Source organism: Eurypyga helias, unplaced genomic scaffold, assembly GCF_000690775.1.
Source record: "Eurypyga helias isolate BGI_N326 unplaced genomic scaffold, ASM69077v1 scaffold5042, whole genome shotgun sequence".
Classification (NCBI taxonomy): Eukaryota; Metazoa; Chordata; class Aves; order Eurypygiformes; family Eurypygidae; genus Eurypyga; species Eurypyga helias.
Window position 1 is genome coordinate 34732 of NW_010236476.1, and position 27019 is coordinate 61750.

The 27019-nt window shown below is 34.8% G+C and overlaps 2 protein-coding genes across 2 annotated transcripts in view; one reads left to right on the forward strand and one right to left on the reverse strand.

Annotated features, from left to right (window-relative positions):
• The window catches only part of MCPH1 (microcephalin 1), a gene marked incomplete at its 5' end in the record, with an annotated part of 34666 nt that extends 30645 nt beyond the window's left edge, over window positions 1–4021 (forward strand). The window contains 2 exons of the mRNA XM_010147092.1: window positions 2653–2730; window positions 3980–4021. Coding sequence (XP_010145394.1) covers window positions 2653–2730; window positions 3980–4021 — 120 coding nt within the window. The remainder of the gene's footprint in view (window positions 1–2652; window positions 2731–3979) is intronic.
• Window positions 4022–5915: 1894 nt separating this feature from the next.
• ANGPT2 (angiopoietin 2) lies at window positions 5916–24801 on the reverse strand. The gene is made up of 8 exons (XM_010147091.1): window positions 24646–24801; window positions 22421–22542; window positions 20555–20787; window positions 18117–18247; window positions 12379–12480; window positions 11702–11868; window positions 8598–8728; window positions 5916–7205 (listed from the first exon to the last, which is right to left on the reverse strand). Exons 1-8 carry the CDS (start codon window positions 24775–24777, stop codon window positions 7045–7047), a joined length of 1179 nt encoding a protein of 392 aa, XP_010145393.1. The 5' UTR covers window positions 24778–24801; the 3' UTR covers window positions 5916–7044.
• Window positions 24802–27019: the final 2218 nt, after the last annotated feature.

The following is a 27019-nucleotide window of genomic DNA, read 5'->3' on the forward strand; positions in this document are numbered from 1 at the left end:
CAGCTATGAGTACCAAGCTAACAGATTTCAATATTTTTGTTCTAAATAGTAAAAAGTAATTGTAAAAAATGTACACAGCACATTAAAATTTATAACTTAAAATCCTAAGTTGCATTCTTAACGATATGTTTTTAAGAAGTTACTATACTTTTTTTTGGCTGAATCCAGCAATGCATGATTACATTTTGAAATTTTTTTAAGTTAATTGATTTATTAATGTGCTTAACTCTTACTTTTAGGTTTCGTATGATCTCATGACTACAGAAATTATTTTCTTATTTATACAACTGATGCATTTTCAAGTACTTAGCTGAGCATTTTCTAAAAGTACACATAGTATGCTTTGGATTTTTGTAATAACGTTCAATAAGTTTGAAGATGTGCTGGTTTTAATTATCAATGAAAAATCATTATTCACTTCCTATAGCCTGCAAAATCATACACGTCCCCTCACAAGTGAAACACCACTTGCCACACCATGCAAAGCACCAGGTTTTGCAGTTCTTGTAAGTGGTTGCTGGTTACCCTGAAAGTCCTCAAGGATAAGCTGCTTCGGACTAAAGACTACAGAACTTGGTTTTGATAAAACACTGCTTTCTAAATTGAGTTTACAAATTGCTTCTTGTAGCACCAGATTTTGGACACAAGACCCTTTACAGGAAGTTATTTTCCTACATAGAATTAGGCAATCTTTTAAGATTTATGTTACTGGTTTATAATCAGTCTGTTCAGCTTAGAATCTTCTTTAGTTAGTGACCTATAATATTGTAAAGGATAATGTTATCATGCTTAATATCTGTTTTGCCAAATTTTGTCTAAGGGCAACATCTCGTAGCACTGCTTCCCAAATTTTATGAGGGTTTTATAATTTAAATGAAAACTGGTAATATATGGATTTGTACAGCATCTTCTTCCAATAGCATAAAAAATATGGAGTATTTCAGTTACCTGTGAATGAAACATGGGAATAATTTCACACACCGATGAAATTCAGCTTGTTCTGAGGTGAATAATGACAACATTTTAATGGTGTATGGCTGTGCTAACAGTAAGAAACAGACATCAGCTATTTCAAATGGCTAGAGAGCTATTTAGGGAAAATGTGATTGCCAAAGGTAGAATTATCCTAAATACCAGGATTTACTTTCTAATAAATTCCATACATCCCATTTTGGGGGTATAGGCATGCTGCTTCTTCACTTAATGCTACATGTTGCTGTAGAAGCAGCAGGATATTGGGGGTTACTGTGTTTTTTAAGGTTGTGTGTATGAATCGTGCTGCCTCACAGGTGGGTAAGTGGGTTTTTTGACTCTTATTTAAGGTTTGCCCTATGGCAACTACAGGAAGGATGTTGTGAAGCTCAAATACCTGTAAAAGGTGAAAGTTGTTGATTTGTGTGACAGTGGACAAACTTGGCAAAGAACTTAGCAGTCTTTGTCAACTTACAGTTGCCTATATGAGAAGCTTTATGGCTCAGCTCACACTGGTGAAGCCAATGAGAAAAATAAACTCTTCCACCTGAGTGTGCTTCAGAATTTAGACTATCTAGAAATTAATAGGAAAACACCCTTTATATGACTCAAGGACAGAGCAAGGGTAGGAACTTCAGTCTTTTTCCATTTTCCCATGAAGGTGATGTTTTTAACACTTGAGGGATACTCTGAACACTCTTTGTGAGGCTTTTAGTATTATAGTCTACAGGCTGCAGTGATAAATTGTTTTGAAAAACTGTTTGGAAAATCAACCCTGTAAAAAATGATGGGTGGAATAGTTTTGGGAAAATTTTACCCCAAAAAATATTAATAATAGAAAATATAACCATTAGAAGTAGGTTTTTTTTCTGTTAACTATTTCGTAATAACCTTGATGGGAACAAAAGTCTGAAACTTGTTCAAGGTGTCAGAATTGCTAGTCTCCAAGAATCATATTGATCCAGTTTTAGCTCAGTTGAACAAAAAAGATCATGTATTTCCCAGGGAGTAAGTACTCTGCACATTTACCAACTTTTTTCTGCTGCTCTAGGATGTGCAGTTGTCAGAGGAGGATACCAAAGAGAATTAAACACAGCTTTTCTTCTTTGCAGACTGATTCACATATGTCATACGGATTATATACAATAGTTTCATAATCCCGGTCAGTAGTAGGGGCTGATACTGGTCAAATATTGTTCAACATCTTCATTTATGAGCTGAATGATGGGGAAGAGTGCACCCTCAGACAGTTTGTAGGTGTTTCAAAACTGTGAGGAGTGTTTGATACACCAGATGGGTTTTTCTGTTCAGAGGGACCTTGTCAGACTGGAGAAATGGGCCAACAGGAACCTCCTGATGATGAACTGAAGCAAAAGAACAAAACTGATATAGTATGACTTCCCTTTTCAAATCTTTACTTTTATGTATTATGGTGCAAAAGCCTTTTCTAATATCCTCACAAGGTTTGGAAATTTGATGTAACTATGCCTAGAAATATGACTGGTATTTTAATGGTTTGTTTGTACCTGAGTGCTTGCTTTTACAGATAATCGTTGGGTTTGGGTTAATGAAATACCAAGCCAACTATTGTAACAGCACTTTTACTTCTAATTGCCTGTTCAAAGGGTTTGCTATTTTAGAAATGACAAAGAGTTCTTCTTATTGCTTAATTTATTTTAGGTTCTGTGGTCTTTGGAATTGGGTCACTGGATCTCAGAGGAACCATATGAGCTTTCATCCAGCTTCCCTGCAGCTCCTGTAAGTTTAATAGCCCTTTAATCTTGTAAACTTTGTTTATCTGGAAAATGACTGGCCTTCTAAATAGGTGTTGTACACCAGAAAGCCTACTTGAAAAAAAATTAAATACTGTAAAGAGTTATTTTCTCCTTTGTCCACTACATTTTGAAGTATGTGCAAAACCATTGGTGTAGATGGAAAATGCAAAAAATTGATTCACCAATTAGTGTCTGAATAAACTAGGTCATTATTTAAGTATAAACATCCTTTAATTTATTTGTGGCATATTTTATTTCTATCTGTGCTGGTATGTATACTGGAGAGGCATGTTATTGCCTAGTGGAAAGATTTTTTAGGTCATGGACTCACTATTTTCAGTCCAGAAATTACTTTAGCAATGAAAAATTACCGTGGACGTCTAAACTACTAAGTAGGTAAAATGAAGCATTTTTCCTGCCTTTAATGATCATTCTGAAGTATTGAATTGTGAACTAGTACAGAAGTGTGTATATGGGGGCATGGTGTGCAGATTCATGTGTTGTAATTGATTGAACAGTAATTTTATTTTGGTTTTAAACCAAGTGGAATTCTAGCAGGTTACTAGTCACTCACTAATGGTTTTGCGATTTTTTTTTTACCGTAGCAGCTAATTAAATACATTATCATCTGCTACTTGTTTCTCAAAGTTTCATACAGGCTTTAAAGAAAGAACACTAATGGGGTTTCAACTTTATTTAAGAGCTTATTTTTAACAGTCTTTCTAAATCTGTAGCTTATGTAAATTTACATGTTCAAGATGAAGACTTTGTTTCATTAATTTAAGTTGTGTGTTCGCAGTGAACTCTAAGTTATTCTGAAATAAACCCGAAGAAATTAATCATCCATCTATTATAATGAAGCATTTTTTTCTCAAATGAGAAAGGTGAGGGGTTTTTTTTACATAGCAAATATATTAACAGAATAAATAAGAAGTAGGTTCTTTCCCCCGTCCTTTTGTGTATTGGTATGGAAAAAAGAACACACTACTTCAGATTAAGCTGTATTGAGTTTTCTGTTTCTTCTCAGACTACCTTCTTTAATAACCAAGTCTGTTATCAGTAACAACTTACATAGCATTCCTTGGAAGTGATTTCCGCTGGGCTTGCTTTTTAGATTGTGTTTAGAGTTTTTATTCCTAAGGCAGAAGTAAGGAGGGCTTGAGAGAGAGTGAAAAGATAAAATTGAAGGAGGTTATGGTTGTTCTGAGACCCTGCATTGCTTCTGTTTGCAGCGTGGTCCTCTTGTAGAGGAACAAAGTCAGTGTCCAAGGTGATATTTCCATCACCTTTCTGATCGTTCCCTTCTTCAGTCATTCTGGTTTCTTAATGTAATAGATATCTTATTCCTAAAGATATGATTATTATTTGAGCATTTGCTTTTTTTCTTTTTTTATGCTTTCTAAGAAGTATTTCGAGAAAATGGAAGGGCATTCAATTTTTATGTACTGTTTATTTGATTATACGAATGAATTAAGAGAACAAGTTATCTTGCTGTTGTGTTCTAATTGTTTGTACCAAGTCCAAAGCAGTCTTTGTCCTATTGTTGCATTCCTTCCAAAATGTCCTCCTCTCACTTCATTTTGGTGTTTGCAGTTTAAGCCATGCAATCTAATTTACATTAAATGTCATTTTAAAACATTTGCTTTAAAATTTTACATTCATGTTGATATATTACTCCATTTTCCAAAAAATGAAAGTCTTATTAAATAATTGATCTGTTCAATGTCTATGACAGTATCTTCAATCACTTTCCCAGAACAGTCATCAAAAAGCTTTTTGCTTTATACTTTATCCAGCAAATCGAAAATACCCATGCAATATTTAATTATTCTTGTCATATAGTGTTTTCTTACTAAAATAATGAAGGTTAATGTTATCCAGAAGTTAGCACTATTTTCTTTTGCCAGGTTGAGCATTCATACTGTGCCAGATTCCATCATGGTTTCTAAGAACCTTTTGGTTTTTTAGATTATTGGGCTGGATATGCTTGCTGTCTCAAATATTGGGAGTATTTTCTTTAGTTGTCTGATTAAATACAGTGAAGCAGGAAATACAGTAATATAGACTCAGCATTACTATTAAATTTCATAGAATCACAAAATATTTCAGATTAAAAAGGACCTCTGAAGGTTTTTTAGTTAATGCCCTGCTCCAATACACTTGTACAGTCCACCCTCATGGTAATAAATAAATAAATTAAAAATAAAATCCAACTGTCTACGTGGCATTTCCACAATTCCAACTTCTGTTGCTGCATCTTGGCCCCGTATCTTGTCCCATTGAGGTGTACCTCCAAGAAGGGTCAGGCACTGTCTTCCCTGTGTCCTTGATAAGGTAATTGTAGGTAACAGTAAGGTCTCCCTTCTCCTTCTCTTCTCCAGGCTGAAAGGCCAGCTGTCTCGGCTTCTCTTGGGTATGTCATGTGCTTCTTGTCATGCCTAGCTCGGTCACTAGTTTGTCGCCCTCTGCTAGACTTACTCTTTTAAGACATTTCTTAGAAATTCATGAAAGCAGTTTTCTGAAGTACTTTTTTTCAGTTTGAGATATGTTTATCCTTACAAGTTTGCTAGGAGAAACAATAAAATACTTAACAGTAAACTTAAACACGTTCAGATTTTTTTATGCAGGTCTTCAGATGATGACTGTTAATTTACATTCATTCAGTTTATTTAAAATCGGATCATGAAGTAATATTACAAGTATTTTTTGTCTCCACTACCCTTTAGTAACGCTCACGTATTTTCAGAGAAAAATGGTTGTGGTTTTTGCGGTGGTGTACTCTGACAGCAGCTTTAATGACTGTCAGTATGAAACAAAGAGTTTTCTTCCATCTTTCTCAAAATCATTTACTTTTTTTAAGATACAATAGCTTTGATTAAGTAAGCCTCCAGAAATGTTGTGTCTGGGGGTTTTATTTTGTTTTGGTATGAGATACGTTCTTGTTTTGTAACTGATCTGGTCATCTGCTGAAGATTAAAAATTTACAGATTATTACTTGAAGACAAAGGCTAAGCGTGAGAATTTAAACCTAAAGTTAATTCGGGGAAAAATCTGCATAAAATTATTTTGTGTGATTAATGAAGAAGTATCTTCTCAGGCTGAACTGCAGTGTATAGTACACAACTGTAAAGCATACAGTAATTAAGAAAAAAAGGCAAAAATCACCCAGTAGAGTAATTTATTCACATTGCATCATACATCGAGGGCCTACCTACAGAGAATTTCTAGGGAGAAGTCCTAACCTGACTGAAAAAACCCAACAGTATGACCTTAGAAAACTTTCAGCTTTTTTTTTTTTCTGTTTTTAAAATATAGTAATTTGTATCTTAACTGCATAAATTTAATTGTATCAAAGAACATGCATATGTTTTTCAGTTAGGTTATTTTTACAAAACGTATAGATGTACTACAGCACCAGGTGATAACTGATTGTCATAGACAGCCGCACATCTGGTGTTAATGCCGTTGTCTCGGTTTATAAAATACTGATCAGTTATTTGACAGGTAAATGACAAGGAAAGGAAGAAGTGCAACCTTCATAAAAATATAAACACACACATACTATATTATAATTTGCAGGGATTTTTGTAACTTAAAGATAGTGACTGTAATAAGTACAAACTGAAAGAAATGGTGATTTTTGTACAAGGTATTTCCCAAGAATAAATGCAAAGTACTTAAAATGCTATTGTCCTCTGATAAATAAAGTAATACAGACTATTGGAAAAAAATCCCTGAATAAGTGTAAGAAGTTATTTAGGAGACTATGGGGGGAAAAAAGTATTCTTTAACTACAGTATTGAGCTAATTACAGGACAGTATTTTTTTATGTACATAGAAGGCAAATATGACACAGAGATAAATAGTTCTAGATCTAGTTAAGTGTTTTAGAGTAATGTTTAAAGTTCAGTGATGAGGCAATATGCCTATTTCTAAAACTAATTTAGCTATTTTTCACAGTTCCAGTTATTTACTAACACACACATAACATAAATGATCGGTTAAACAGAGTCCTTAAGTTGTCTGTCAGTTTCTTGGATGTTATTTTATTCAGTCCTTTGGCCAAATCACTATTACATCAGGTTGATACTTTAGACTTTGTGTCTGGTTGAATAAGATGAGCTTTAGCTGATCAAGGTGATTGCAAGTCAGGAGTTGTACTGAGCAGATCCCTCCAGAACACTAGCGCATGTTTTCGGGCTTGAAAATGCAACAAGTTGCAGATGTGTGTTTATATGCCTGGCAGATGAAGTCTTTATAGACTATACAATATGTAATTCACATAATGCAAAAGCATTTAGAAATCTGCTGGTCGAATCATCATCGTTGTGGCTTTGAGAGAGTATCCTGAGCCTTTCCAGTAGTACCACTTGATACCGTTGAACTTGTTGTTGTTCTGTCGTAATGGGTAATACATTCCATTGAGGTTAGAAGGACCACATGCATCAAACCACCATCCTGCCAGACAGAAAACAAAGAAAAATATCAGCAGGGGCAATTTCCAAACTAGTACATAAGGACACTTAGTCGTCCTGAAATGAGAAAGAAATCTAAAGGCAGTTTTTCATTCTCATGATTTGGATGTGTCAGTATAAAATACTTGCCTCAAACTCAGAAAAGGAATGTATTTATCTATTAACTACATATTCTTGAAGCTTATGCACTATGTTGTAGTTTAAAATTGAGAAGGAAAGGTGTTCAATTAAGCTTAATTTATTATCAACACCAAACATTATTGTTAACAGTCTGAGGACAGAACTTGAACTATAATGATATAGAGTCATCTTTGGTTTTTATCTGCTCTTCAGTAAATTCCTGTTCTTCACAGATTTGAATTCCTTTCTTAATTCTTTTTAGAAGATTAATTCAGTTAGCTGTTTGAGTTCTCTGTGTACATCAGTTCAAAAACTCTGAAACTTGGTAAGAAGGAAAAGGAAAAGAGCAGCCCAAACTTATTTTGTATCCTTACAGTCCTGACCTGTTAGTGGGTCATAAGGAAAATTTATTTTTATTAATAAGATAATATTTTTATACTTCTGTTGTGATGGCGATAATGTGTTTGTTCTGTTTTGCAGGGCAGTGATCCAATTTATCCTTTTGGATAAACTGAAGCTGTCTTTTGTCTTGCAACTTGTGCTATAGGGAAATGAACCATTGCTTAAGAGATAACAGGAACAGAAGTCAAATTTACAAAGCAGTTGTTTGCCTTTCAGAATGTGGAATTCTAGACTGAAAAATTACAAAATGGCTTGTGTGGTTCAAGAGATACCTCCTAAAGCTCCAATAACTAGTGAACAATTATGAGAAAAACATAGATATCTCATATATGCGGTGTATCTTTGCCATTTCATATTTATATTGAAATATGGATTAAATATTTGTATCCTTCTGTGGCATGTACAGTATACATCAGCTTTTGAGGACTTTCTTCTCCTCTGGGTAATTAGGGAAAGGATTTGTGCCTAAAGAATCAACAGCCATTTCCCGGAAACTGAATCTCTAAAATTATTTTTTGAGGGAAAGTAAAGTGTTTTGATCTCTGAATGTTAATCTCATTTTCTGGAAGCATCAGTTGTCTCTCTGATAAGTTCCACAACTACGGACTTTCTTGTACCCCAGCTTTATAGGCTTTTTTCACCCTAGTTTTAACTTCTCTCGTTTTACTTTAACTAACCTTTGTCAAATGATAAAATATTTCATTTGGAGTCACCGTACTAGAGTTTCTATCTGTGAGTTTTGGACTTCTTCAACAGTCAAAATTTACTAAGTCAAAATTATCACTAGTTATCTCACAGACCATTTCAGTGCCAATAAAAATAGGAAGACTGAGAAACAAAAAAACATTCCTACCTCCTGTTAGCATTTGTGAACATTTGCAAATACATTTGTCATTGTCTGCATCCTTTGTGCTAAAATCATTTCCTGGTTGGCTTATACTACTTATTTTGCCCGCTGTCCCAGTAAGTCCTTTAAGGTAGATCCTGTAAGAAGGAATGGAAAAACAATTATTACATCAAAGTTAATGGTAGTTTATCTGTAAAATAACGATGGAATAGTTTGCAATAAGTATGCTGTTCAAATAGCTTGAGTTCTCTTCTGGCCAGTGTACTGTTGTAAGCTGTTTTGCAGCATAATGTTTTCATGTGAGCAGAAATGATCATCAGTAATATTTGAATGAGCAGCCTCCGTGTTTGTAGAGATGACTGCTTTGTTCATGTTGTATTAGAAGAAAATGAGACCAGGTAGATTATGACTCCAGTAATTTTTTATAAAGCATTAATTTCTTAATACTGTAAGTATATTGTGTTTAATTATTTTTTTAGTCAAGTTCAAACGTGTAAATCAAAACTTTTTTTTTATTTCTATTTTGCTGTTAGCACAACATGGTCACGTAGCATTGCAACTTTGCATCTATGAGAGATAATAGCATTATCCAGACTACAAACTACCAACTAGTAACTGGTGTTTTAGGAGTTTCTCAGTATTTCCCTTTCCACTTTCCTAATTACTCTTCCTTTTCACATTCTTCATAGATTTATAGTGTTAAATCATCACAGATATTTAAGTTTGCTTCAATTCCCAGGCAAAGTAAGCTTTCAGTGAGACTGCTACTGTTTGGATCTGCTTATGCGGGTGCAGATGCAGTCTCTGCGGGGAGAGACACAGAGCACCGAACTGAGGAGGCGATTACACAGCTATTACTGTGTTACATTGAATTGGAAGGACTTGAACCCTTGGTTCCCACAGTGTCTCTTTGGTGACTGCATTTCTGTAACAAATAGCTTGTCCTTCTCAGAGCTGTTCTATTTGTTTTAAGGAGGAGAACTAACTCTTTGAGGAGAACTAAATTGTACCCAGATCAATCTTCATCTTGCATGTAATTCTTTGTTTATGATAGAAGTTGCAGATATTTAGGTTTCAAAAGATCAGCTCATTAGATATTTTCTCAAAAGTCTCTTTCAAAAAGTTAAATATTCTGGATTTTCTTAAAGTGAGCTCAAGTTCTGTAAGCCAATTTCTTACATCAATAGTACTTAAGGTTCCAAGTATAATGTATGAGCCTAGGCTTAATTTTCAAATACCATTTGAAGTCTTAACATAAGCAGAATATTATTTATTATTACTCTATTTTTAAAAGTATGGCTTAGTATAAAAGAAGACCAGAGGCAGTGGATGTAAATTGAAATGAGAGGTTCTGACTGGATATCACGAAAACCTTTTTCACCACGAGGACAGACAGACAGTGGAACAGGTTGTCCAATCTCTACCTTTGGAGCTTTTCAAGACCCAACTGGATAAAGCCCTGAGCAACCTGGTCTGACCTCATAGCTTTGAGATCAGCATTTGACTCAAATGAAGTCCATTCTGATATCAATTTTTCTATGAATCTATGAAATTTCAATTTTACGACCTAACTCATAATCTTCCCACTCTTCAGAATGCAATAATGTTTTAATGAAAGTTGCTCTTAATTTAATATTTTTTTTTTTTTCTTTTTCATAATGTTAAATATATTCTTTAAGTCAATGCCTCATAAGGCATTCCTTGTTTGGTTGCATTTTAAAATGAAGCATCTATTTGCAGACAACTGTCTTAGTTTTCGGTAATTATTTTTTAATATTGAAATGGACAAGGGTAGTGACCCATTCTGCAAAGGTTGCCTTTATAAGTATTTTAAAGCATTACTTTAAAAAAAATCTCTGATGTAGATTCTGACTGTTTCCAGATGAAAAAATATTTGCTTTGGAGTTGAGACAACAGTATACTACTAAGGCATTAAGATCTAACGTTTTAGAGGAGGAAGATGCTGGTAGTTTTGGATTGCTCTGCATATAAGACTTGAGTTAAAGTAACAGCATCAGATCATCAACAACTAGTTTCTAGAAATCATTGGAGAAATTAATCTAAATTTAGGCAATTTTTCTGTCTAGTCACCTAAAACTTCGTGAATCTGTAAGATTCTTACACAGAAACATTTCTGGACCATGTTGTAGGAAAGCATCTGCTATAGTGCAGAGTCTCTAGTTTCTTCTATAACCAATCAAACAGTATCTCTTGCATTTACAGAGAGCCAGGAGAATTAAGTATGAATTGCCTGTGTATTTCAGCTGTGGCTGATAATATTTCAGAATGTGTAACACTATAATACTATTTTAATTTTATTTACATTTTGCTGTTAGCTTCATTTTCACAGGTAGGAGCGTTATTCTCTAAGAGTGCAAGCCCATAGGTCACAGAAGAAGAAGGTAGCATTACCTCAGGGTACTCCTCGTGATGACAGAACAGCTCCTACTAGCCACTGACTTAAGTGGAAAAACGTCCTTGCAGTTCTGTTCATATTAGACATCCATCCTCCAGAAATGTATTTATTGCCTGGAATCAGGATTTGATAGCAAGTGCAGACAGGTTCCTATAGCCCTGAATATTGTGCACCAACATCCACGATACTGGCAAGTTTATCTTATACCATCACTTCATCTTTGTGCATCCTGTGTCTTACACTTACCCAGTGTGCACTAGTAAAATATACATTCTCTCCATTGGGAAAAAAAATGAAGTGGAAAAACGTCCTTGCAGTTCTGTTCATATTAGACATCCATCCTCCAGAAATGTATTTATTGCCTGGAATCAGGATTTGATAGCAAGTGCAGACAGGTTCCTATAGCCCTGAATATTGTGCACCAACATCCACGATACTGGCAAGTTTATCTTCATCTTTGTGCATCCTGTGTCTTACACTTACCCAGTGTGCACTAGTAAAATATACATTCTCTCCATTGGGAAAAAAAATGGATTATTAAGACTGTTTTAAGCAGTAGGTGAAAAATGGAGCAAACACTATTTTGAGTGAACTGAAAAAACGTCAAAACTTGTATGAAATAGTCATGCATCCACAGAGTCTATAATGATTATTATCAGAACTTTTTTTATTTGGATTTGATTTTTCTGCTTACCTGTATTTTAGTTCTTCACTTGATAGAGAGAAGTGGTCGTACAATGAATATGCCTCATTTCCTTCCCAGTCTTTCAGGTGTATTTTAAGAACATAACGCTTCTGATTAGTCAGCTGAGAAACAAACTCATTACCCAGCCAGTACTCCCCAGCAGGTTCACCAAATCCCTGTAATTCAAGTTGTATATTTAAATATGTTTGGGTTTTGGTTTGTTTTTTTTTCTTTGAGTTTGAAATGATTTCATTATCACTTTTTCAATTTAATCGTTTTCAGTCTGTCAACTAAGAATTTTACTGTGTCTGTCAGGGTTATAGATCTGTAATATTTCAAAAAGTTAATTTTAGCAAAGACAAACTTGGGAATCTGAAACAGTGAATCAATATTACTTAGTAGATTTGGAGCAGTTTTTACTGTTGCCACTAGAAACACAAATATAAATAACTCAAAAATGTGGACATATCTTGGAACAGTTGGTCGAAGAAAAGTGAGGTTTCTCTTTAAAAACAAACACCACACTTGGAAGTCTACTTAGGCAAAGAACTTATACTGCTCTGACATTTCCTAAATGAACATCTGAGGACAAAGACACCATTAAAGGGATGCTATTAATATAACTTTATTTTATCAGAGTTCAGATAATAGTAACTAATATTAAGGCTTCAGAAAACGTTGTTTACCATCTTGTACTCTTTCCATGTCCGGTGAAAGTCCACACTGCCATCTTCACGTCTCTGAATAACAGTCCAACCTCCTCCACCAGTTTCCATGTCACAGTAGGCCTACCAGAGCAAGCATGTAACAGCGTAAGTGCATGCTGTCAGAGGAAAACAAAAATACAAAGCACATACTTTGCATAATTCTATATATTGCTATGTTTTAAAGTGTAAAGCTTCCCCTATGTCCAATAGAGCCAATGCCAGCTGGCTCCAAGATGGACCTGCCGTTGGCCAAGGCCAAGCCACTCAGCGATGGTGGTAGCACCCCTGGGATAAACATGTTTAAGAAGGGGAGGTGGACAGGGAACAGTTAATGCTTTGGGCTCTCTTATTTGGAAGTTTAATTTCTTTTTTAACCATTTTATGCCAAGACAGTAAAATTCTGAGTTGTCTTCAGAAATAACTTCACAAAGATGTGAAATAAAGTTTAAGTATTAAACTACATTAACTTCTACTCTGTATTCTAGATCTTTCATCAATGAAATGAAGTTGCATCTTCCCATTTACAGTAGCGGAGCCAAGACTTAGCTTCTTACACTTTGATAGGATATTTTATCTGTACAGATGAATAATTAAAAAAACCAAACAAACGAACAAACAACAAAACACCAAAACCTGAGCATTTTCGTTATGAATTTGCATGTTTCTCTTAGTGGTTTTCCTTCTTACTGCCACTTGTCACAATTTGCCTATAAATGCCCTAAAATGTGACTGAATGACACTAAAGCTGCATGTCCTTTTCATCCTCTTCTAGGGTAGGCTGTCTTATCTGTGTTAGCAGGTAGCAGATTTGAGTTCTTTAACATGTTAGACATCCTTGAAATTAACTGAAAAAGTATGGCTTCAGAGAAGCCAGGGTATCCGTCTGTCCTGTGGCAGTGCTTTGTATCATGTTAAGAAGTAAGGTGTGCTCCTTACTTGCTCCTTACTTTCAATATAGTTGGCTCTTCTAGGGTATGCATGTATTTCTGTGCATGCCTATGTATGTGTACATATGTTACAGACGCACATTTATATAAATCAAGCAGGATGTTTACATTGTAAGCAATAGCATATATACTGTTCAAATGCATTCTTGAAAATTCTTTTTGCCACCTTTAAGCATCATACAGTGAAATGTTTTGCTTTCAAGGCTTGACTGACAAACCAGAACCCTGCCTTTCAAGCCCTCACCTATGCAGCTTTGCTTATAAAATCATTCCTTTGCTTTCCAGATCATTTCTCTAGAAATCAATTCTTTGACTAAACAGGATGAAAGTATTCACTGTGAAACTAGAAACTTCAAACTGACATACACACTTGATTTTTAATTTGGGAAAGAATAAATGAAGCGATGAAAAATGGTGCTAAAGATTACAGAAAGAAAATGAATGTTGATCTATTTTCATTACTTTTCACTAAAAATACTGAAGTGAATGATGTATATTCATAAGTAATTCTAAGGATGGAGATAGGCTATTCAGTAAAATGAAGATTAAGGAAAGGATTTGCTTAGTTTAAAATAAACACAATGAATTGTTGTGTCAGTCTACAGAGGGAAAAATTTCTTCATGATGTATGTGAAAGATGAGGGGAGATGAAGCCTTTATTTGGACTATAACTTCTTTTTTTAAAAAAATCTTCATTCTCCAGTAAAATGATATGCATATGAGGCTTTCTCTAACACTCATTACTAGAACATAACTCTTCTGACTTTTCAGCCTAACCTAGGTTTTGTATTCAGAAGGAAGAAATGTAACATTTCATAAAACTAGTAAAAATAGATACCAAGATTAGGCAGGCAGCAGGAGTCTTCAAACACATGCCAAAAAGAATAAAGAGATTAGCCTCTCAAATTACAGCAAATTGGCAGGGGGACTATTTGATTTATCTCGTGAACTGCTTCAGTCCTTACAGTTCTAGCAGCTGTAGCACTCAGAGCACTAAGATCAGCTGTTTATGTTTTTCACCTTCAGCTAACGATCAGCACTGTATTTTTGAAAATCCTTTAAGGTACATGTAACCAGAAATACTCCCTTTTCCAAAGACTGTAAATGCATAAGCTTTCAGCAGTCAATTCAGTCTTCACTGTCTAGGAAGCTGACCTTCAGAGCAAGCAATTTTTATTCTTTTTTTTTCTTGTTCTTTTTTTTTCTTGTACATTAGAATATTTGGGGTGTAAGTGTTTTCAGACCTACTGCCTGAATGGTGTAAGACTCTGGCTGAGTTATCAGGATGATGATCCACTACAGGTTTTTATACCAAAGCAAGTGCGGTTGCCACACCTGTGCAGTTTCCCTTTGCATCACTTTTGGCTGTTGTCAGAAGGCTTTTGAGTAACGATGCTCAATGATTTTGTGTTCTGCTGTCTCTAGTTCCTAGAGTTGTGACTAGGTAAGAACCACAGTCTTAGTTTCACTGTTTTGGAAAACATAATGACAACACACGGCATATAATGTATTTTCACCTAATACCAGTTACCAACAAAAGACAGATGGTGACACTTCTAAAATTCCCAAAAATACATCCTCACCTGATCTGTTACTGTATGGGAGAAGCTACACATGCACTCTTTTTTAATGCCTGAGCTTGGAAACAATTTGTGTATGTGTATCTTAGACATAAGGTCCATGGCATGGGCTCCTTCTGAAATGACTAGCTAGTTGTCTTGTGACCCCTTCCTGGCAAAGTTTAGCAAAGCCTTTTTTTTTATTATTAGTTGTAAATTCAAACTTGCCCAAATCACTTTTTGCAAGAAATTTTTGGTTAAAAAATGGCCTTGGCTTGAAATGTGTGTTGGTTCTGGGATGAAAATTCAGCTCGATAGGAGTAGAAATGGGGAAGAGATCAGAGACTATTTTCAGATTTGGGGTATTACATTGGTAATAGTGGTGGTAATGGCTGAACTAATATATTGGAGTCATCCAGGCTCAACTATTCTGTCTGGTTAAAACCAGGAGGTGAATTGGTTCAGGTAACTGCTGTAAACATGAAGCTATTGACTTTTTATGGGTTTGCCTCAGCCATTTTTCCTTGAGTCAGCAGTCTTTCACTGTTTCGCCTTGGTGTTTTTAAAAGGACTTAGCTTTTGTCCTGGTGCAGAACAGGAAAGCTTGAAAATATTAATGGAATGAAATAATTGTTTTCCTCTCAGCTCTTGTATGTAATTCCTTAGATTTGGATTATGATGGGAGCAAATTAGTAAAGTGGGATCAGTTACAGATTAGACAGAAGTTGTTTATAAGCCTGTTGGGAGGTCAGAAGGTGTTGCAAGAGGAAAAGACAAAAACATAAACAGCAGTGCAGCACTTTTGCCAAATAAAAAAAGGTCATTCTGTTTCCTGGTCTGAGTGGCCATCCACATCATAAACAGCTGAAAATGGTGTTACGTGTTGATTGTCCCTAAACCTTCACTTCCCTTGACAACTCCTCTCTTGCATTTGTATAAAAAAAAATCTGCATCAGATTAAAACTCATCATTTTCCATGTCATAGTAAGTAAAACCTTTGCCATCTTTTTCAGTGTCTTTTTCATTCTATCTGAAGTTGGCAGAATAAAATCAAAATTATTTAATATTATTAAATTAATTACTAATTAATTAAATTATTACATTTTTATTACTTTTTAACCTAGTCAGTTACCAAATTGGGTATTTTTGTTAAGTGTTTTAAGCATCGGTGTTCAAATATGAGGCATTTAATATTTTATAGTCTAGGAAATGTGTAATTATACTTTTGTTTCAGGGGTAGAATATTTTAGTAGGTTTTAGTTTTGTAGAAATGCATGTTACTAAGGCTTCTCAGATCATATAAATTACCTTAACATTTATGGCTTTGAAAATGTAGCATTAAAGTTTATGACAGCAATTTTCATTCTGTAATATGGCATGCCTTTAGAAAATATGCATGCTCTGTACATTATATTTGATAGTAAAATGAAAACCAAAGGTAAAGCCTTGAGACCAGTCATATTAAAATATTCAAGGAATGTAACCCTTCCTGAGATGTCTAACAAAGACTGCTGCAATCTACTACTTTAGAGATGCAGTAGCTTGCATCTCCTTTAGCTTTTAAAATTGTGAATTGTAAATATCTGTGCTATTTAAATACCATCCTGCTTCATGTGTAACAAAGCATTTTATTGCATCTTATATAACTAATTTACTTGTGAAACATGTATTGAATGTAGACTAACCCATTCCAAAGGAAAACCAGCCTTTTTTTTTTAATTTTCCCAAGAGAAGCAGACTGCAGATAACATCATTTCTCTAGATGGTGTCTGCAAAAACTGCAGGGTTTATGTAATGTATTTTATAGATCTTACCCAAACAAATTGCTTGTTTCCTTGAGTTGGGACCTTTGTAAGGGTAAAGATCACAAAGTCTGGCTTGGGCTAGATGACGTTCTGGCACTTCAAAGACTAGTCTACTGGTAAACTTAATTTCTAAATCTTTTCTATCAAAACTTGGGGGGAAAAAATTGTTTTCCCTGTCAGAGTTTTACCAATTGCTTTTTCACATGTGCCCTCACTTTTCTCTGCTTTTCTATATTTTCTGGTTTTTTTTTTTTTTTTCCCCCAAGTATTTCTGATATAATAGTGGAGTCTTAGGAATTCTGTAAACTACTTCCTTTTTTGTAAGGAAATGTCTACAAAATGAAATTATAAAATAAAAACATTAGAAAATTCAGTATTTCTCTAAGAAATATATTAAGCACTTTTGTTTATATTGAAATGTCCCTTAGCCTCCTTAGCCTGCTGTGCCTGAAAAGTTGGAAGCAGACATTCATCATTTGAGCCGAACTCCTCAGAACGCTCTCTGCAGTTTTTGGCTCTGTATCCTCACAGTTCCCCTGGGACATTTTTCCCTTTCAGATTTTATGGATTGTTTCAACCGAATTATACTACCTGAAGCTTTCTCATTTTATTTCCTTCAGTAGATGGAGCATGTCTGTTAGGCATCCAGTCCTTCATCCACCGAGTGCCATTTTTAGCCCAAGTTCTCTTCCACAGAGTTGTGTGGTGTATAGCTTTAACTTAGTTGACACTGAAGTTCATTTCAGTTAAACACATAGGGGAAAAAAATATCCTTAGAGGAATTAAAACTGATCTAGTGAAACCACTGCAAACTCTCACCTTTTATTTAAATCAGAGCAGTATTTTCCAGGGAAGTCCTGTCTGTTACCCAGTGTCAGCTGTGCTGATCTAATTGGTAATCTAGTTGTTACACAAATGCCCTTAAAACTCTGCATAACAAAGAAACGGAACCCATACATTATTCCAATACTAGTGGATTGCTTATATGAGTACACATCCGTGAGTGCTCTTCCATGCCCCTGATCCTTTTGTCACATGGAGGGACTTGGGCCTATGAAGTAACTAAGAACTTAGAGGAGACCAGAGACTGCTGATCATGCACAGCAATTGTGTTGGAGATTTTATAAGAGATTACAGTACTATATTGCTTTAATTGCGTTATGTGGAAACAAAGAATGAAATTCTGGCATGCTGTAACGAACAACAAAATGCTCTTTCATTTCAATGGAGCCAAGATTTCACATAAAGGATTTTCTTCTTCCTGTGAGATAACTCAGATCTCTAAGTGATTAAATGCTCATAAAAACATAGTAAGTAATAAACTTCACTATTAACTAGTTTTTAAAACAGCTCAAATAACTTTTTAACACACAGTATGCCTAGGTAGTACTTTATAGCCATCCTACCTTCTTTTCTTGTGCAGTGTTTGGAACTGTTAAGGTGTAGATTCCACTTGTTGTCAGTCCAGATTTGAAAGCTTCAGCACAGTCTTTGAAGCTAATTTGCTCCTCTTTAGCTATGAAGTTGTTCTTTGCTGCTAAAAATACAATAGAAATTGAAGGCATTAATAGGAGATGAATAGAAATTACTAAGAAGCAATTAATGATATAATCAGCTTAATATGCCTAGTCCTGAAAGAATGACAGATCAAGGTATTAATTATGTGCGTTGTTACTTTATATCATTTAGAGACGTTATTCTGATATGAGCATGGTTGCTTCATAGGTTGAAAAGTGACGACACATTAATATGTTTACTAAGAAGACTTAGGATATTGCATTTCAATTCAGTTGAAAAGTTTCTGCTTCCATTCATTGCCTTTGCTGGACTCTCAGATCCATTACAACCTCTGCATGCATTAATTGCTATTAAAAAATGTATCTAACAATACAGTATCTGTGTAGCAACTGATTATATTAATAATGATCTTCAGCCAGTACTCTAAAATTGTAGAATCTAACATAAGAGTTACGAAATCTTTTATAGTACAGCTGTTTGGAATAACTACTCTTACAAAGTTTTAGCTCGTGTTTTTTTGCTCCTGTGCTGAGCAGCAACAACTTTGTATGTACCAAGCTGAAGCTTGGTAGCTCAGACCAACCCACTAAGGAAACATCCCTTCTGGAATTCATTTGTGCAAAAAATACATTTTAATATGCCTAAGCCTTCTTGTTTTACAGAACAATCTAAGGCTCATCTTTTGTTCGGTTCTTTATTAACTATGGAGGTTGGAATTTTCTGGCATTTTGCCTGCTGACTGATATTTCATATTTGACCCTTTTGGGGGTGGTTCTGTGTATTTTCCCTTTTAATTTAATCTAACAAGCATAGACAGTTATTAAAAAGTTGTAGCTGCCATATAAATATATCCTTATATTACAGTTGCTTATTATGTTCTTTTTAGCTTGCTTATTCGTTATTTACCACCTTACATGCTTTGCCTTACATATAAAAATAACACATTCAGTGTATTAATTGCTTTTCCACACTCTATTGTTTGTATACTGTCTTAGAAGCTTTCCCTGCTAATTTTGTCTTTTTGGCAAACAGTCATTATTTTTTCCACTCATTTTTTTAACAGTGTTGTAGCCAACATGACTTTGACTTGTTTACTTATTTGTGCACTAGCATAGGAGATAATATCAGCAACTTGGTAATGGTATTTAAGGGGGTATGTCAGTTATTAAGACCAAAAACTTTGTATTTAATTTGTTTAGAAAATCCTACAGCATCATATTATTTAGGACACTACTGACAGCAAGGACTTCCAAACCATCCCTTTTTTGTGATCCAACTTACAGTAATGTAGCATAGTCCCTCTGTAATGTCTTTTAAGTTGTAATGACAACTATTTTAAAACTTTCCTAGTGTTGAATTTTAAATCCTTTTTTCAGAGGGTCTCTATGCTTGTGTATTTCCAGCCCTAAGGACTTGACAGGCAAACATTCTTTACTCATTTATATAGACTAGCTATACCTTCTTAATTTGTCAAAGTTCCATATCATATGAAATTCAAGGTAAGGAATTTGTTCATTTGTTCAAATCCTGTTTAGCCGTAACTTTATGGTTTGTGTGGGTTTTTTATGGAGCATGTGAATCTGCATAAATTTGAAAGCTATGTTGGGTGGCTGTGATTATTTGCATGGCTGTCAGGCATTTAGGGGTGAGATTATTGCCTATAAAATTTGCTAAACTGAGGGATTTTTAGGATGAACTGGGAAGCTTCAGTGAATGACTGGAGTACTTTTGGGAGTACCTGCTTCCCTGGTCTGGTGCTTTCTGTTGTTTGGGGCACACAATTAAGTGCTAAAACCAGGCCAGTGCTGATTCCTTTGCCTTTAATAGCTAATTTGTCCTTTATTTGGTCAACTCCGTGTGCACAGAGCAATGAGAGGCAGCAGAAATACCCTTTGTGAGCCAGGAAGAAATGCTACAGGCCTACATCATGCTGTCTAACCTAGATAAATGGTCAAGGAAGTGTGTAACCCCAGGAGAATGAATGCCATGTGAGATGAATGATACGTGGCATCTCTGTATTTTGTTGAACCCCTGGAGAAGTGGGCAGGCAAACCAATATAAACCACAAAAGATGAGAAAAATGTTTAAAAGAAACCATGTAAATGTCATGGTTGTTGTGTGTCCCATCCTCCCCCCTGCACCTCCCCCCTCCCCCCCCAAAAGGTTAATTAACTCAGATGCAGGATTTAAGGCAAAAAAAAATATATATATACACTTCTTGAGAAGCAGAAGTGTGGCAAAACTGGTTGTAAGACTTTACAGGTAATAATGTACACAAATCAGGGAATGTCACTCAAATGATATAAGAATGTCTGGTTTTACTTACAGTTTGGTGTAGATATCATAGTAAGCAAGTTATGAACAGTTTCCATCAGATCATGTTGCTGTTTTTGCAGAACTGAATTGTTTACTGTAGCTGTAACTAACTGTTTTTCTAGTTCTTCTATAATAGAATTCTGTCTGGCTACTAGGACTTGAAGCTGATCTTTTTCATCTTTTATTGACTTCAGCTGAAGTGTGTGCTTGTCTTCCATCTCAAGAACTCTTTTTTCTAGAAAGCTAAATAAAAGATTACAATTAGGCTCCCCAGAAACAAGTTTGAGCTAATGTAAAGAGAATCAAGCCTGTTGCAGACGCTTCTTTCTTCATAAGTACTCACCTTCATTCTCTGATGCCATTCATGCAGTAGAAAGCTAAATGAAAGCTGAGTTTAGTTTGATACATATGCTTTAATTTATTATATTATGACATTAATAAACATTATCTACCATAGTCTGCATGGAAGGCTTTTAAAGTGGAACAATTGGGCATTTGATAATTTAACATCATGAAAGGAAAGATACAGTGAAAGATTTCATGTTTTTACCCTATTAAGAGACGAAACTTATTTAAAGATGAACTGTGAACTTTTCACATATCCTGTAATTATAAAAAAATGTACACTTAGCATAAATAAATGTTACAGAATTAAGGCATGGAAACGTGCAAATAGTTACTTGAAGATGTGTTACCCATCTCCTGTTCTGGAGATGGTGTGAGTAGGTGACTGGCTGGAATATTATTTCATTGCTAATTGTTCTGATGCAGACTTTGCAAAAGCTGATGTTAAAAGATCCATGGCCAGAAAGAAGTTCACCTAAAATCCATTGCTATTGTTGCAAAAGAAATCCTATACCTTATAATTAAGTTTCAGGCTGATTAGCTCGATGTCAGACTGTCTTTTTTTAGGTGAAAAACAATGCTTTTGTGTTTACATGGGTTTTTACAAGGGTAGTCTAAAGCCTGCTGAGTTCAACACAAAAAAGTGCCATTTTAAAATTCAGTATTTACTTTGCTTTCTATTTGATAAGGATGCTTGTTTTTATTAAGCTGGTAGATAAAACCTTTAGGGAGCATATATAAATGTAGAGTAGTGAACAAAAATGTCAAAACATGTCTCCTGTTTTTTTTAAGCTAAATCTTTCAAAATAAAAAACACTTTGCACATATGGTTCTCATTGAAAAACATGGCTTTGAAGGAGAAAACTTACTGTTATTGCTGCTTTTAGTTTTCTCTGTAAACTATTTATTGCCAAAAGTAAAATAAGACCCTGGTGATATGAAAATGAAACTAGCTGAAAAAAGGTATGAGCCTTTGCTCAACAACTGAGTACAGAAACAGATAGGAGCAACAGTTGGATATTGGTCTGTATTTCAAAAGCTTGACTAGTAAGGAGCATTGATTATGAGCAGTATTTGACTTCTCTCACCAGGTTAGAAAAAAATGTTGGCAATGACCTGATTGTATATTAGGACAGCTGTATACTGCATGGAAATGAAATTTTAGAGAAGTGGTTGCACTGGATTAGTTTGAGCCAAGTTACATAATCCATAACTTCATCTGGGTAAGTCTAAAGAAGTATACAAATTGGATACAACTGAAGTACTGAGAAGTATTTGAGTTTTAACCTTAAGTTCCTCATAAAAAGGAGAACTTTAGATAGTGAAGAATGGTATATAAACAGAACACAGAAAGAATAAACCTGCATGACTCTCTAGGCCTTAAATAATACATGTCCTATGTAATGAGCATAGCTGGGTGTGGGGAGCTTCTGTACAAGGCCTTATTTTCCTGGCTGAGTACACTTGTCTCTAATACCACTGAAGGGCACTTCAGGGAATAGTATTTTATTGGGTTGATAGGCAAACTTACCTGTTTTTTTCTTGTAATTTAGTTATCTCGTTGGTCTGATCTGAAATCTGTCTTTCTAGTTTGTTCGTTGAAAGAGAGTGTTCCAAAAGCTGAAGTTCAAGTCTGGTTGTCTGGTTTAATACCTAAATAAAATTTATAAAAATGCTTAAAAATCAAGAATGTTCTTTTAAATAAATTGTAATTTCTTTGTATTGTGAAATCATGTGAATCTCTACTTAAGCCTATAAATTTAGAAAATATTATTAAACACTTAATTTGGGCAGAAATTCTCCTAGAATTAGAAGAATACAAAGACTTGCACTCATTTAGCTGTAATACTACCATACATCATTGGGACTATTTCAGTACTCTGCTACGTTTCTGCTGATTGTCTCAGAGACACTGTGTACTTAAGTTTTGCCATCATACCTTCCCCTCTGTTATGATACTCTAATTTCATTACTGGAACTATTATGGTGGTGGTTCAGAGAATAATTTGAGTTGTTTTCCTCAGTCTGGTGAAGAAAGTACTTTGCATCTCTCTCACTGGTTGAAATTTTGGCCAAGTCCTGAAATCACTAGATGGTTCCCTCTTAGCTATTTTCCTTAATCCCAAATATTTTGAAGTGTTTATTATGTGAGCCACACTTTTATTGATTCATTCCTTGTATTTTAATGTTAGCTTTTCTATATGTATTGTTCACTGTCTTTGCATCTTTAAATGAAGAAATGCAGATATTAGGAAACATGGAAGATACTTTTCAGTTTGAATTGGATTGCATTACTTTGAGGCATGTTTTCTAGAAATATTTTTCTCATTGTTTTAGAACAGCTTTTTTTAATTCAGCAGAATTTAGCTTTCCTTGGCAGGAAGAATTGATTACTCATGTCCTTCATGTAAAACAGCCATTCAGGACATGATTTCACACTTAACTGTAATTGAAAACTACTGCCAAAAGTAAGTGTCCTTGAGAGAGCAACTGTTTGGTTAATTTCCTTATGTTGTTAATTAAGCCCTTAACCCAGTCACCCGTAATTTCAAGCAGAGAAGGAAAGTTACAGTGATGATTTTTTTCCTCTAAGCAGAAAATAATTGAATATTTCCATTACATAAATACATTCTCTCAACATGTGCAAAATACTGGGCTCCTGAATAATGCAATCAGAAAGTTGAATTCAGTACACCTGTGAGCTCTGAGATATCAGCTTATCAAAGAGTTCACAAGGGGTTGTTTTAGGTTAAAAAACTGTAATTTAAATCACAGAATGAATTTTTCAGATAGTAAAATGTATAACAAGGATTTTATGTTTTGTATGCTATTAACATTACATAAAAGGTATGTGCTGCCTGCTATATTCATTATTTGGTTTTGGAATTATATATCTGAATTTTCCTACCTTGTTAGCAAAACTACAAATGCATTCCATTCTACATTGACTGGATTTGTCCTTATAACATATTAAAATCTGCATTCTGTTTCACAGAGTGTGTTATTACAGTTAATGATTTTCAATTAAAGCAGTAATAAAAGATAAACCCATTTATTTTTGTTTGTTTGAAATAATTTAGAAAATAATATGTACAGTAGGCAAATTTACTGCTGTGTGAATATACTTTTATAGTAGCCTTCCACTAATTACTTTTTTCCTGATTCATCTCTGATTCATTTATTTATCCCTCTGTTAAAGAACAATAATATAGTGCATTGTGCTGGAAATGAATATTTATCCCACTTTCAGTGTTTAACATTTATTAAAAAGATGCATTTTTCTTGATAAGAACTTTTAGAAAAATACAAAAGAAAATTTTATGTAAAAACATAATAGGCTGGTAGATGGAACACAAGCAGTTTGAAGGAACTCTTTTAGATAAGTTCTGGTGGGGAGAGGTGAATAACCAACCGAGATATATGACAAGGGTTGTATAAAAGCATGCTAGTACCCAACTGATGCTTGGATATAGTATAGTTTTAAATACATTACCTTTAAAGATGAATGTAACAATTGTCTTGCTGGACATACTTCAAATCCTGCTGTAATGAAAGTCTTTCAAATGACAACAGTGGGCTTGAGATGGAACTACGTATTACCAAATACTAATGTTCCCTTAAGATGGGTAGAGCTGTTGATTATAACGACTGACTTCTAATTGTTGAACTGAATCGTGTAACACTAAACAGTGTTAAATGTATGGTTGTCGGTCTTTGGGAAGCAGAAGCATTTTTAGGTTGAAATTCATTACTTACTTGTGCTTCAACATCTGTTAATTTGCGGGTCTGTTCAGCTGTTTGATTTAGTAAGTTTGTGCCTATTTCAATCATTACTGCAGTCTGGTTCTGCACTGCAGTTTGCTGGATCTCTACCATTTCTTTCTTCATACTGTCTTGGATGTAATTCTCAAGCTACATGGGAAAGGAAAGAGAGAAGATAGTTGCATTCTTCAAATGTTGGAAGGGGGGTAGTACAGTAAGCCTGTTGGCTGCCTTGCTAAACAAATTTGTTCCTTGTCCTTGTCTGTTATGCATTTATGTGAAGTTTCCCAGTGTTAAGCTCTGTGAGAGGAAAAGCAAATACAACAAGGAATTTGTGGCCACCCATTTTCTACAGGCAGGAACAGAGATTTGCAGGAGGTAGGTAGAAGGCACGGCAGCGAGAATGCTCGTGCGCGCGCTTGGAAGCTTTTCTGCCCTAGTGCTCCCACCACTGTAACCACAAGAGGAGCTTCACCAGCTTTGGCAGCGATGGGAATTTTTAGAAGACAAAAACTTAGTTTAGTCATCTTCCTGTATTTAGACTTAAATATTCTCAAAAGCATTTTTCATCACATGTCGAGAAGTCAGAGAAGAGGTCAGATGTCATTTAACACTGTTATGTGTGCATTTTTATCAGAGAGAATTTCAAATAGAGACATGAAACAGTAGGAAAACCTATAAATACTTTAAATGCTTAATATTTAGGAATGCAAAAACTGTTTTAAATACTTGATTCTGAAGTTCTTTCAGTGTCTAAACTAATAAGGCTTTCTTGGTAGTCATTTTATAAGAGAGTACACTGCTTTCAAGGAAAGCAAGGAGAAAATAAGTAGCAAGGAGAAAATTCAAGTAACCTTTCATGAAGTCTTTCTTTCCACATGTCTGGATTATCCAAAAGCAGTCTGATTTTACTTCATGCTTATTTAATATAATTTTCTCAATAACTTTGCAAATACTTCATATTTCTTTCATGAGTCATTCCTTATGCTTGAATTCTTAAAAACCCAGACCACTTGATTTCTTTTTTTTCATTGACTGGGAAAATTTACAGAAATTTCTAGAATCAAACTTCTACTTCACTCCAAAAATTGTTCTAGCGAAAGAACTATAACCATTTTGGAGCTTCGTGCTGTACCTACAAAGAGGATACTTGCTAACAACAAATAGCTAGTGTTGTTAAGTACAAATCATAAAACATCACCAATGCCTAGTCTAAGGAAGATGGTAACACAGGTTGATATCTTGATTTTTTTAAAATATTATTTTGATAATTCTATCTTGATATGAATAATGGCTTGTAGTGAGGAGGAGCTTTGAACATTATTGTATGGCTACTTTTCATATCAGTGATGAAAAAGTAGCTCACAATTTAGTATTACATCAAACTACTGTTCAGATACAGCTGTTCCACTTCTCACCAGCTAAAGATCAAGTGGCACATGTGTCAGCTTGGAATGCTTCCCCCATAAACATTACTTGAGCAAGTACTGGTTTGGGTTTTTTTTTTGCTTCATGTTTGTTTTTTTAAAAGCGGCAAATGAAGAAACAGGTTAAGCCTCTAATTCTTAAAGTATATTCTTATATACTTCTTATGTCAGCTTCTTTTCTGCTGAACTAATAAGATCAACGGCTTTTAATTGTGTAGTAATGAGAAGACATCTTTGGTCCTTGATGGTTAGGCTATGAGATGTCAGAGTATAGTGATAATTTATTTTAAAAGTAGTGTGAGATGTTTACTGCACCATAGTCCAAGGATATGTGCAAAATTCTGAAGGCTTTTACATAGATAAATGCTGCTCCATGAAGACCGAGAACAACAATTAGCATGTGTCCCTCGGAAAAGGCTAGACATCTGGGGATTAAACAGTTTATATGAGTCCAAATTAACTTGAGCAACTGAAGCTGGAGAACTGGGTATCACTATAAATAACCTGGAAAATACCTTTGCTCAAATGCATCTCTGTTAAAAGAAAATCAAGGGAGACCTCCAGAATGCATTTTATTTGCCTCCATACCACAATGAAGCACTGTAATGACTTTATAAAGCCCAGGGATATGGCCTTGCCTGGCAGACTCAGTGCACATCTGCAGTTAGAAAGGACACTGGGGAAAAAAAAAGGACACACAGAGAAAAAAGGGAACAAGACATTTCAGGTATTGGAGAGCTACCATATGAGAATGCATTTAACATATATTGTGTCTTCTTTAATTAAGAAAAAAAGCTCACAAGAAAAAGGAAGAAGACAATAAATAGATAACAAAGATTGATCAAGAGCTTGGATTCTTTCATAAAATAATTGCGGATATTACACTTCATTCTTCAACGCTGGCTCCTTGTTAACTAGAGATCAGAATGAGAATCTGAGCA

What these genes read in the sequence shown, in the direction of transcription:
- ANGPT2 (XM_010147091.1), bottom strand. Translation starts at nt 24,777, where the DNA reads ATGAAGAAAGAAATGGTAGAGATCCAGCAAACTGCAGTGCAGAACCAG. An exon ending in TAACAGATGTTGAAGCACAA is followed by an intron (nt 22,543 to 24,645) that starts GTAAGTAATGAA and finishes AATTTTATTTAG; the next exon opens with GTATTAAACCAGACAACCAG. An exon ending in ACACTGCACAAGAAAAGAAG is followed by an intron (nt 12,481 to 18,116) that starts GTAGGATGGCTA and finishes TTGCTCTGGTAG; the next exon opens with GCCTACTGTGACATGGAAAC.